Consider the following 14,130-nt stretch of genomic DNA (forward strand, 5'->3'; position numbering starts at 1 on the left):
GTTGTCAAACAAACAAACAAAAAAATTGAATAATAAAAGGATAAAACATCAGCTTGGTATGGTCAAGATGAGAGGATTTTGAAAGACATCTATTTTTTGCCTTTGCAGAACTTTTCTAAGAGAATTAGGTTGAGAAGAATGTTTGCAGGTAAAGAAAGAAGTGATGAAATCAAAAGTTTATGTACAGAAGTAGCATCTTTTAAAAGACCTGGGCAACCAGTTTACTTTTGTCTTTTCAATTAATGACGAAAAGAGCCATAGTTTAGGGAGAGTTCAAAGGCTAGCCTCTTATTTCATTGGCCCCTAGTGGAGTGTCAAGAGAAGGGGGGAGATGAGAAAGGAGGGTGTTAAGGAAGCTTGACACTAGAATGGTGTGACGCTGCCTTGTCCTAGACCAGCCCTTAGCACTAGATGCTAATCCACAGGCTAAATATCTCCAGCTGAAGCTCTCCTTCCCCATTCAGGTTCGTAGTCTTGCCTCGTGCAATAATCAGTATAGTCTGGATTTTTAAAATGGTGCTTACTTTATTGACATTGTTATAGTTGTATAGCATAAAACTTGATATGCTAATAAATGTTTTCTAAATGTCTGATACGTATTTTACTGGTTTTTAAAATGAACTTTTATTAAATCTTCCATTTAAGAAATGTTTCCTTTGATTTAAAATGGCAGAAGTTGTTAGTCAAAATTGCATCCCCTGCCCCCCCCACCCCCCCCCGCCAATAGTCACATATTCCTACCTTTACATAAAAAGAACATTGCTTGGTGGCTAGAGCAGCTAGATCACTCAATTTATATACACTTATATAATGAGGCTGCTGATCTGTGCTAGGGCTGATCATTTCAAGCGTTTTACTTTTCATTTGATTTCCCATTTATCAGCTCAGCATCAATGAATTCAGATAAATTGGAAGAACTGGCCACAGAGGGTAGAGCCCAGGCAGGCTTTACCTTTTTCTTATTTCCATTGTGCAGAGGGTGCCAAAACAATGTATACACATTTTAAGAAAGGAAAAAACAGTATTAAAATTGTAATATTCAAAATGCACCGATAACAAAAGATGAATACAAGTCATGTGTATACATGTTTTTGGTACCCCCGGTATAGACATGTCTGAGTCAGACACCATATATTCAGTAATTCTGAAAAAGCCAACTTTCAGCAATTTGTAGGACATGTTTTCTCTTAGTCTGTGTTTTTGTTTGTTTTTTCCCATGCTTGATGGTAAAATAGGGTCATTACGCTTAACAACTTGACAAACATAATTATGAAATAAATGTTTGGGGGAAAAAAGAGGTCCAGGCACATGATTAGAGCAAATTATTATAATTAACTCTAACTCTAGGCAAAACAATGATATTTTTCACATAGGTAAAGTCTGGCTTTGTTAGCCGGAGCCTCTCATTTCTGTACCTCTTTTTCTTGTTTCTAATTTGAAACATTTGCAATCCTCATTTGTTGGTGTGAGTAGACTAATCAATTTCCTTCAAGTTAAAGTGTAAATGAATCACAATATATGAGAGACAGCCCTCCTCAGAGAATTTCTATTTAACCAGGAACAAGCCTTAAACTAAAAGAATATGGATCTAGATATTATACAGTAGTTTCCAGAAGAGTGAAGTGGGAAAGGGGGAAGGGGCGGGGGGAGAAAGCAGAGGAGGATGTTGAGGATGTGTACCTGTGTTTCTCAGTGTCAGTCCTTTCAGAATTGGTGAGGGCACATTCGTGTTTAACTCACACCATGTCTGAGGAGTCTATCCTCTGATTTTGATGATAACTCTCAGAGGGGAACAACAGCAACGTAAATTAGTAGTGTTAGTCACTTTTTGTTGTGAGTAGCATCGCTGATATTTGCATCTGTTAAAAGGATATCTAAATGGTTCATAGTCATTACATTTAAGCTAATTGAAACACGGCACTGTCATCTTCCCTGTTTTTATTACAGTTGACCCTTGAATAACACAGGTTTGAACTACTGAGGTTTCGCTTGTACATCAATTTCTTTCAATAAATACTATAAATGTATTTTGTCTTCCTTATGATTTTCTTCATAACTTTTTTCTACCTTAATTTATTGTAGGAATATAGTTTATACACATACGAAACGTGGTAATTGACTATGTTATCGGTAAGGCTTCTGGTCAACAGTAGGCTATTAGTAGTTAAGTTTTGGGGGAATCAAAATTTACACATGGATTTTCGAGTACACAGGAATCAGCGCCTCTAACCCCCACACTGTTAAAGGGTCACCTGTATATTGCTCTCGCACAGTGTCTCTCTTAAAGAAAAACAATTTGTGAATTTCTGGAAAATAGAGAATTTTACCTTTAGAATATTTTCACACTTAAATACTCTTTGAAAGCACAGATATGGTAGCAATTTGATATACTGTTGCTTTCTTCAAACCTTGTTGCTAGTTCAGTTATTGTGGTTCTTATTTTAGAAAATTGCATTGAATGGTCAGAGAAGGTCAGAAATCTTGGGGGTGGGGGGATTCCTTCCTTTTTCTTGTTCTAAACTTCTTAACCACCACTCTGTTTCTCTCAATTTCCTTATGTATGACTGTGTTCATGTCTTTTAAATTACAGTGGAGAACAGTACTAGAGATAAGGAAAGACAAAAGAACTGTTACTCAGAGCCTACTTCGGGGCAGATTCTATGAAAACCCATGTAGTCTTCATTTAATTTGCCCTATGATCCAGTTTTTATCCAACAGATAAGGAAACAGAGGCTCGGGTTTACTCTGTCTCCAGAGATCCTACAGCTAGTAATTAGCAGAGCTCATATTCAATTCCAAGTTTGTCACTCTGTAAACCCATATTACCTTATGAAGACAGCTTCTGCTTTTGTTCTGTGGCTTTAATATTTCTAAACTGTAAATATCTAAAACAAGCAAAGCTTTTTGAATCTTGAAAAGTCAGGATACAACTATTATGAAATAATTTCAGATTTTTTTTTATCATTAAGCTCATTGTTGCTTTAAATATAATCTGATTTAAGAGCATTCTATCAAATGCTTTCTCAGAAATTGCTTTAAAAAGGCATTTCACTTCTATAAACCACAGCAGATTGTTCTGACATTTTAAATATAAGCCTTATTTTAAATTTAAAGAAACATCAAAAATAAACATTTTTACAAATTACATCAAGCACTTTAAACATAATTTGGGAATGTTAAACAATTCTTAATTCAAAACAATGACTTTCATAGAATAAACCCTAGTGGAGGCCAATATGAAGTTACCTAAATCTAGTATTTTATATACGCTTAACCATTATTAATCCTTTCTAAAATTCACTGAATATGATTCAACTTTAAAAGGTTAAGCAAGTCTTCTATGTAATACCTCAGATAACTTTTTCAAATACAAAACATTTATACCAGCAGGGAAATTATAAAAATGTATGTAAATTACACCGAAGGGCTTGATTAAAAGGCTATCTATTTACAGACCCATGCAGTTCACCCTAGAAAGCACTCATGGACACAAAAACACTTAATTGAATATAGATGCAATTCTTCTACAATTTCATAGCAAACTAAACTGCAGGTTTATATTGAAATGTGAGGAAATAAAACACAAATATAATAGAGTGTTCGTTCTTCTTATCAACTTCACTGTTACTATTATTTCATTAAAAGCAATTATTGCCAGAGAAAATGTGTTTTCAAGTATGTTTCTGTATAAACATACACACTGACTTTCCCAAAGCCAAAAAATGAACATGCCTTTTAGAATCGCTCTGTCAGTCTTTAAAAGTTTGCTGAAGGGTTGAAATGGTACTGTTGTCATCTTATTTTGTATCCCTTGACCGAAAGATCTGAGAGTATTTGGGTCATGTCTCTTCCCTCATCTGCTGATTAGAATAAACCTATCTGAGTTGATTGTGCCCAGAGCTCAATATGTCAAGTGATTTCAGCTTTTGTTCTTAAATCCTTCCCAGATTCTTATCTCATTTAAAAAAAGCTGTATCTTTTAAGCCTAACAAGTTTGGGACACCTTCAAATTCCCACTTCATGTCTTACCAGAGAAACATCTTTGATTCAGACCTTTAGATGGAGGTCCAGCGCTCTCATAGTGACTCATGGCTGATATGGGAGATACCGATGAGTAAATCTAAGAGCTTCACTCTCTTGCCACGGGCCTTAAGCTCATTTAGGTTGCTCTTCTTTTGAAGGAAGTCAGAAAAGGCTGCTGATTACTGTGAATGAACACAGATAAAGCCTAAAGTGTATGCTTAGCCTTCATCAGCCCAACAGTCTTCCAAGCCAAAAGATAAAAATTAAAAATTATTATTACTGAATAACTCAGACCCTGGGTATCAATAGCAAGTTGGGGACTATACACCCATGCACAGTCCCTTTTATCTGCTTGATGGGCAGTGTTGGTCTCTTTTTAAATTAAAAAAAGTATAATCAAGTTTGGCGTATAATTTGAGATTATGTTTTTAAAAAATTAGTAATTTCTAAGGTAACTCATCATTTTAAATATAATTGTCTTTTCCTGTGGTCATACAGTATACTGTAAACTGATTACAAGTATGTATTTGGTTTCAATTGCTTGACATTTTTCCATGTGCTGTCTTCATGTACCTTTTTTCTTGCTATATGTTCTACCTATAATTACATTGCACACTTGTGTACACATTTAATTTTCATACATATGTATGTATTCTTAATGGGTGTAACTAGTGAGTACAGGTAGTCATTTCTCATACATTTTTGATGTGTGTTGACATAGATGTTCAGTGATAAGGTTGAAATATTAATGTTTTGCCTCAAGTTCCCAGAACTATTCATCACTATTTCATTTATTAATATAGTCAGAGAGCGTACACATGATAAAAATCCATACTGTAATGTAGTTGAAATTAACTCAATTCACCAGGTCTTCTTATTATTCCTCATGAGTTATAGCCATTGTACCATAATTTTCCTTTACTTTATAGCACTTTACCACACACTTGAATCTCAATAAATACATTTACTTACATGCACCAAATGGAAGTAAACAAAATTGAAGGATACATTTTCTTGGAGGACCTGCTGCTATATAGAAAAATCTGATATAGAGAGAAAAAAATAGCTTGGATAAGAGTGAATCTTATCAGGCTGGTGTTTTGCCATCTGCTTTCACGATCACATAGATGAGGGTAACCACCTAGTTGAACTCTAATATATCAGGCATCGTGGCTTATCCTAAAAATTAAATCCCAAACCATGTGCAGTTAGTATAGTAAAAATGCCAGTACATTTTAAGGCTATTTCTGATTAATTTGTAAAACTATTAGTGTAAAGGAAAAAAATCCAAACCTTAAATTATAAAATAAAATTAATTCTGCCACATTTTAGTTTTAAAATTATCCGATATAACATTAAATATTATTTCTACTTATAGGAAAGCACATTTAATATATAAAAAGTGAACCTTTAACTTAATTTTAAAGTAATTATATATTCTTGCTAAAATGATCATTTTATCAATCTAATTTTTTAAATAGTTTTAGGGTACAAAACAACATGATTAGACATTAAACACCCCTCCTGTCCCCAAGTGATAACGCCACCAAGTCTACTACCCATCTGACATCGGACATGGCTATTACAATACCATTGACTATATTCCCTATGCTGTACTCAACATCCCGTGAATGAAGACACACACACACACACACACACACACACATATTTAATTATAGTTGACACTCAATATTATTTTGTATTAGTTTCAGGTGTACAGTGCAGTGGTTATGCATTTATATAATCTATGAAGTGGTCCCCCCAATAAGTCCAGTAACCATCTGACACCCTACATAGTCTTTACATTATTGATTATAGTCCCCATACTGTATTTCACATCTTCGTGACTATTCTGTGACGACCAATTTGTACTTTCTAATCTCTTCACCTTTCTTACTCATTCCCCAGCCCCCCTTCCATCAGTTTGTTCTCTGTATCTATGAGTCTGTTTCTGTTTTGTTCGTTCGTTTATTCTGTTCTTTAGATTCCACATATAAGTGAGATCGTATGGTATTTGTCTTTCTTAGTCTGACCTATTCCCTTCAGCTTAATACCCTCTAGGTCCATCCATATTGTTACAAATGGTAAGATTTCATCTTTTCTTATGGCAGAGTATCAATCTAATTCTTAATATTAGACTGAGTCAAATAATATTTCTAGGTAGAATTAGATATCTTTTTAAATAATTTAAATAAAAACAATTCTATCTACCTACCTACCTACCGACCGACCTGTCTACCTATCTGCCTATCCTTCTAAATATTGGTTAGTGTTACTTTTGGCTGCAAACTACAATAAACCTTACTGGAGACCCCAAACGTAGAACAATTTTTCCGATATAACAGGAAGTCTGACATCAGCAGGGCACGCTGCTGGAGGTGCTCAGAATGTTCTTAGGGTTTCTTTTCTGTTTCTGATTTGTTGTCTTTCACTTGTGGCTTTCTCCCCACTAGTTATATGAATTCTGTTGCATCTTTAAGTATCCTGCCCTTATTCCAGTCAGAAGGGAAAGAGCAAAAGCAGAACAAACCAACCACCTACCAGACGAACATACCAGCCAACCATATCACTTTTAAAAAGCTGTCCCAGGAACCCCACTCCGTGACATCAGCTTATATGTTATTCCCCAAATCTTATTGCCCCAAATTGGTTTACATGGTCCCAATGATTGCAGTATGGCTAAAGAAAAGAAAAATTTTGGACAGGGACTGAGTCAGTTAACCAATAATGTCTGCCACCAAGGTTAAAGTTTAATTTATTACCTAAACACACACACATATGTTATATGTTAGTTATATATGTGTGTGTGTATATACATATATATGTATATATATACACACACATATATACATATGTATATATATATATATAGTTCACATATATAATCAGTCATCTATTGCCACTATAATGCTGTAATAGATAGCCCTTCCAAAACTCAGTGGCATACCATCATAAAACACTTCTCTTCCATGCATCAGCTGGTCAGCTGGGGCAGGTCTACAGGTTGTTGGGGCAGTATTGTTCATGTCTCTCATTTTTCTAAACCCAACAGACAACCCAGGGCATGTATTTCTCATGGCAATGGCTGGAGCACAGAAAGGTAAGCCCAATTTGTACAAACACATTTTAGGCCTTTGTTTGTATCACTCAACTGCCAACATCCCATTGGCCAAAGCAAGTCATATGACCAAGCCCAGCATCGGTGGGGAAGGGAGATATAGTCCTCCCTTGGAGATGAGGAGCTTAGGAGAGTGATGACTAATATACTGTTTTGGAAAAGAAAGGCTGTTGTTTGTAGAAGCAATTGAAATTAACTAATTTACCTGTTTTTAAAATCTAATTTCCTAAGTTTTAGCAAATTTTAGTCATGTTCTCTTATAACATTCCTAGATGGTTCTGATGAATCTCTTAAGTTCTTCTCCCTAGATTCACTTGACGTATTTTTTTCAAATCGATAATAACTAACACATTAATTGTGTCTTCATATTTGAATTTCATAGTGCAAATCCTCATCTCCAGGGTTATACTCTCAGAAATGTTTTATTTCACCAAATGTTTTTGTATTTCTAAAATACAGAGCTTGACAAGAGGCCAATTCCAGCTAAATAAGCAAAATCTTTGAAATATGGCTATATTTAGGCTCTAAATTCAAATTAACATTGATTAACCTCTTATGGTGCACAAAAAGATCAAAAAAAATATCAGCTATTGTGCTTTCCCCACCTGATTTCTGAAATTACATAGCTGTGGGCTGCAATATTGACAAAATACAAATAAAACATAAAATCAAAGCTATTACATGGATAATTGAAAATAGAATCTTTGAGCTAAAATTCCATGATCTTTTAACAGAAAGTGTTTTGGTCTTGAATTCTGCATCCAGTCTCCATTTTATTTGTATACATAAGAACTATTACAAATGAGAGAAAACATGGGATTGATTCTTATAGTCTCCATTTCCTAATGCAAATATAAAACTTACTTTAAATTGCACATTTAGAGAAACTTTTCTAATATATGATAGGAAAATGCAACGAATATTGATTAGAAAAAAATAAATGACATTTTTAATCAAGAGATTAAAATATCTTCCTGCCGTCTTGTATTGTGTAGATTAGATTATGGGGTTAAAATATTAATTTTCACTACAGCTTTTTTATGATGCTTATTATCCAAGTAAATTCAGCGACCAGTAAAGGTTTTACAATGTGAGAATATCCAGCAAAATTAGAAATTGTTCAAGAAAACAAACAGTTATTGATTTAAAAGCATATAATCTCTCTACATACTAAAAGCAACCTTTTTTTTTTTTTAATGTATTTGTAGCTTTAGCTTTTTACTTTTACATTTTTTTCACCCAAGTTTCCAGGTTGACAGCTACCTTGAAGCAAATGTGGGGCTTCATAAATCTTGCCACGTATATCTTTTGAAAGATCAAGATTATACTGATGTTTTCAAAGGGATTGCGTGGTAAATTATTAGTCATAAAAATGAGTAACAGGTTGGTCATGTGCCTAAAAAATCAGGAAGAATCTATCGGAAGTTGTTGAAGTAGTTCAGACATGAGCAACTCTGGGCTTCAGCCAGGGCTCTAGTGGTGGCTTTTGAATAAGTATCAGTAACAATAACCCTATGTGTTGTATTAAAAATGTAGAGCATTGTAATTATAAATTTATTTTTTGTGTATCTGGCAATGTTCCTTTTCGTAGTCATGATTGAAACATAGTGATGATTTGTCAGATGAGAAAAATAAGACTCAGGAGAGTTAAGTGACTTAGCTGGTATCATTAGAACTAACGAGTAATGATGTTAATGGTGCCCAATCAGATGTAATTTTCCACATGTTAAAAGTGCTCTTTCCTGCATTTTGTCTTGAAGGATTTGTGATTTATATTTTAAAGGAATAATTGATAGTTTTAGTGATAACCAGACTCTAAAGGATAAAAAGGAGGAAGAAGGAATGGCCATGCCTCAAAAGTAAAGGATGTAATTGAGAGGAGTGGGTGGAAGAGTTTGACCTAAGGACGAAAGAGCCAGATGGGGCGGTCCTGATTTTACTTGGAGATCTAGAACTGGAACTGATTAGAGAGGACTGGAAATACAGAAATGGAGTCATTGGCATAAGAACAATTATTGGACTATTGATTTTTTTGAGGTATGATTTACATATAATAAAATACTCTTTTTTTAAGAGTGCAGTTCAAAGGGTTTAACAATTGTATATCCTCATGTAACTGCTACCCCAATCAAGATACAGGACATTTCTATTGCCCAGAAAGTTGCCTTGTACACAAGCCCCCTATACCCCAATGAATTCACTGCCTCCTCCCAACCCACATACAATCACTTTCTGGTATCTGTCACCAGGGATTAGTTCTAGCCTTTCACTTAGGGAATCGTACACTATGTACTCTTTTGTTTCAATCTTCTTTCTCTCAACATAATACATTTGAGATTCTTGCATGTTGTGGCATTGCTAAGTAGTAGTTCATGTATGGATGTAACATTATTTATCCATTCACTTCTTGGTGAACATTTGTGTTGTTTCTTGTTGGGGCTGTTATCATAAGACTGTAGGAACATGCACGTGCAACTCTGCCTTGGGCATGTTTTCCTTTCTCTTAGGTACATGCCTAGTAGAGGAATTGCTGGGTCAACGGTAGATGTGTGTTTATTTTTACAGGAAACTACCAAGCAGTTTTTCAAGTAGCTGCATCCTTTTACATTCCCAACAGCAATGTACAGGAGTTGCAGTCGCTCTGCATCTCCAACTACCTTTGGTGTCCATAGTCTTTCTTAAAAGGCATTCTGTTGATTGTTTAATCTTTAAAATAGGATCTATTCAGTTCTGCACAGCAAAGAACACGATGCCAGGGACCCACTTTTGAAGACAGACCTGCAATGAGGAGGCAGGTGAAGAAAGAACAGTTAATAGGAGGGCCAGAGGGGCTACGAGATGCCTCAAGAAGATAGGGAGGAGTGATTTGTCAGTCAGCTCCTTTCCCTCTGAAGTTCCAGGAGAGTGAAAAATGAAGTCTGCTCACTTTAGCAAAAAATGAACTAAAGACAATACAGATTTAGTGGAGTTGTTAAAAGGACATATAAGCCTAGATGCAGCAAGTTAATGGGAAGGAATCATGAGTGCTGAAGAAGTAGCAGTCTGTGATTTTGCAGAAGCAAATGTAGAAATGTGGTTGTGAGGGAGAGGAGAAAAATAAGATGACACCAGAATAGTTATGGTCATTTGTATAGATTGGAGATCTGTCTACCCAGAGGGAAAGAACGTTTGAGACAGTTATTCAAATAATTGTGTTTGGAAAACAATTTAATTGCATGTCTGTGTGTGTGTGTGTGTGTGTGTGTGTGTGTGTGTACACATTATATATAATAAACTTGTTTAATAATTATGTGGACAGATCAGTGTAGGTAGCAATTATGAATATTTATCCATTCAAAATAAAATAATTAAAGGTCTAGTGTATGCCAGAGCCATTTTTATCTTCTCTCCGTTTTCGTTGTTGTTACATGTTTGTCTTCTTATCCACATGAACTTTGAAATTCTCCTTCTTTCTTTTGATCTCTTAACTTCAAACATAAATAAGGACTTGTAAACTTGGAACCGAGTATGTAGGTTGGGTCTTGGTTCATTCCAGTGAGAAAATACAGGACTTTCTATTAGTAGCCCTTTCATTTTCTAGCTCTATAATATTTTATAACTCTCTAATCTTCCCATCTCTTATCGATTAGAGACACGAGAGTCTCTTAAGTACTTTCCAGACTGCTGTGCCTGTACGGTGCCCAGGAACTAGAGCGTTACTTCTTTGAATTTCATAGAACTAAGGTCATAAAATCAAAGTTGCAGATAAACCTTACTGATTCATCCAGATACTCCTACCAAATCACTTTGAGTGACGCCCTTGTTCTACACAATGACATGACAAACATCAGAAGAGAATTCCTTCATCCTTATACTTCATTCATTCAGCGCTTATTGAACGTTTGCTATATGTAAGACACCATACTACACTTTGGGGACGAGACAAATAGAGAATGTCATCTTTAACATGCCAAGAATGATTTCATTTTCTGTCCACTATGAGATCTAGGATATTTGTATTCAAAGAAGATCTCTAGTGAATGAAAGTTTACCATTGCAGTAATTTGTGTTATTGCTCACATTTATTGAGCATTGAACATATGCCAGAAAGTCACCAGTCATCATGGGAGACCTGCCTGGCTCAGACAAAACCATCTTTATCATGGGGGCAAAAAAGATTCAAGATGGTCTCAAATGTCTTTCCAGTTTAGGAGTGCGGGGAAGCATCAACACTTTCTTTTTATCAAATCTGATGCTTGTAAAACCCAGACTTTGTTGATTTTGAGAATAAAGAAAAAGAACAGAGCTTTAACTGGAAGACAGAGATGTATATTGTGCGGTGCAGAGCACAGATAAATTAGATAGATAAATTATCTATTAGGTTAGTAATAAATTAGATTACTTAAGTGTATCTAATAAATTTGTTAACCTAGTGTTTCGTACTTTTGTGGGCTAGTTATAAAATAGGTAAACCCTGCATAGAACAGGTTAATCCAAACATTCCTTCATGATCCTTGCACTCTACATACATAAAATATCCTTTGAAGATGAATATGGGGAATTGAAGGTGGTACAAAAGTCAGAATGAAAAGGGTTAAAGTTTTGAAATTACTTCATCAGGAACAAAAGGGGAACTTAACGCTATTTTCAAAGTTATGTTTAAATAAATTGAACATTATTGTACAATAGGGTTTTACTGTTTGAACTGGGACAAATGTAAAGAAGGAGGATTCCACATAATAATGTTGTGTATTTTCTTTACTAAAATATACAGAGGTCTTACAACCATGTATTTGCAATTTTTTAAAGGCTTTTCCAATATATGACAATTTTTAAAGGTGAATGGAGGCTCTGGTTCTGCTCCACCACTGTCAAGCAGTGGACCTAGAGTGTGCTGCGTAACGTCTGTGGACATTTCTTTCTTCCAAGCAGAAGGCAAGGGGTTTGGACTAAATGACCCCTGAGGTCCTATTCAGGTCTACAATGTACTAAGCCAATGATTTATTAACATACTAGAGTCCAAGCCTTCCTCAGCATCTGGGAACCATCCAGTATTTTTTGCCATTTATCATGAGGTTCCAAGTTGGTGTTTCTTCTCTATTATGATGCACGATAATGATGTCTAGAATGATAGCTTCACCTTAAGTAGGAGAGCATGTATATTGTGGTTTAGCACAGTTTGTTCCACATTTATATATTCTTTTATAATTCAATTTAGGTAATCAAGCAAGTGTTTGGAATTTGGGGCTTTACAAATCTGTCAAATATGATTTAATTTAATGGTAATGAATAATTTATAAGAGATACAATAGAAAGCATCAAGAACTTTACATGTGAAAAATATTCATCATGACGACAATGGTTGTTAAGGAAAAAGAGTCCTAATCCAGGTAATTAATTCAAGTCTAGGCTCCAAGCTTGTTAATTCTGTGTTTCCCCGAAAATAAGACCCAGCCGGACAACCAGCTCTAATGTATCTTTTGGAGCAAAAATTAATGTAAGATCCGGCCTTATATTATATTGTATTATATTACATCACATTACATTACATTACATTACATTAGACCGGGTCTTATATTAATTTTTGCTCCAAAAGACGCATTAGAGCTGGTTGTCCGGCTAGGTCTTATTTTCAGGGAAACACGGTTGTTATTGTGGACTAACAAAAGGAGTTTGTCAACGATAAACTCTGAGAACAGGAGATAGCATCTGGTGTCAGAAAAGTTGCTTTTAATAATCATTTTCAAGATGACACCTATGGAATCCTAGGTTTTAAATGTTTAGGGTTCATTTTAATGAATTTTAGTTTTTAAGTTGTAGTAACACAATCACATATAAGGGAGTTGCCTTCCAACATTTTACAAACTGGGAGCCTATAAGTATGTTACTTTGTACCACCAGATTATCTTATTTGGGGGGCGACTCACAAAACGGATCTCCCATCTCTGTTCATATGTTTAAAATTCCTGTAAACGTAATTCTCGAGGTGGTGAACGCAAGAACTTGGCAGAGTGCCTATAACGTAGTAAGACCTCCGTAAATGTTAGATGTTGCTGCTTCCTGTTATCACTGTTTCTATATATAAAAGTTGTCACTTTGCCCTAGTTCTTTTCAAATTCATGTCTACAGATGTCCACTCGCATAAAATTGCACAGCTGAGCACATGACTAGAGCACACGTGCCAGACTCAATTAAACGTCAGGCCAAGTCAGGCACATGTGTTCAGCATGTGCCCTCACCGTGGTCGAGCAGTCACTTGTATAATAACAAGTGAATGTTTACCATGTGTGCCCAAGGTGATGTATTTGAAATCGCCGTGGTCCTTATTTTCTAACTTTAATAATAATAGTAATAAACAATATATACTTTCATTAGAAATTTTTATTAATTATCTTTGAAACAAAAATGTACATTGCTCCATTTCAGGCTTCTGGGCCGTTGTTTTCTTATTAAGGGAGGACACATATGTACGTGGGTACCTTATTAAGGGAAGACACATGTACGTGGGCACAGCAGAATACATTCATGTGACCTTCATAAAGATCAAGATATAGAATATTTTGAATACCTCACATGGGTCCTTATTCCCTTCCACATAGTAATAATCTAGATTATTATAGTACTTGTCCCCTCAGAGATAATCTAAATTATTCTAATGGGAGAAGATTCTAAGATCACAAGATGGCCTGTCAAATTCTCTGACCATCTATAACTAGGAATTTCAGTGGCTGTAGATTCTTTTATACTCACTAATTGAAACAAATATAAGATAATTTGGATGCTGCCATTGCTGTTACAAAAACTGTCCAATTTTAGTATTTATCAAAATACATCATTGTTCTTTTCATATTCACTTCATGATAATTATTAAGGATTTTCATTCATAATATAAATTTTTTATAACTAAATATCGCTTTTATCTTTTTTATATTTTGGGATTCTGTGTACAATTTTCTTGTTAAAAGGCTTCTAGAACTAGCAATTTTCATCTAAGAAATGCATACACATTC

At 35.0% G+C, this 14,130-nt stretch overlaps 1 protein-coding gene across 17 annotated transcripts in view; it reads left to right on the forward strand.

The window, feature by feature from the left end:
• The window catches only part of KLF12 (KLF transcription factor 12), a 511,676-nt gene that overhangs the window by 403,221 nt on the left and 94,325 nt on the right, over positions 1–14,130 (forward strand). For 13 of the 17 annotated variants that reach the window (XM_074329362.2, XM_074329360.2, XM_074329369.2 and 10 more), the window contains one exon: positions 7,076–7,123. The exons of the other annotated variants lie outside the window; for them this stretch is intronic. In XM_074329362.2, coding sequence (XP_074185463.1) covers positions 7,076–7,123 — 48 coding nt within the window. The remainder of the gene's footprint in view (positions 1–7,075; positions 7,124–14,130) is intronic. 17 annotated transcript variants of the gene reach the window in all.

This window comes from Rhinolophus sinicus, chromosome 16 (genome assembly GCF_057876585.1).
Source record: "Rhinolophus sinicus isolate RSI-liver-muscle chromosome 16, RSI-T2T, whole genome shotgun sequence".
Lineage (NCBI taxonomy): Eukaryota > Metazoa > Chordata > Mammalia > Chiroptera > Rhinolophidae > Rhinolophus > Rhinolophus sinicus.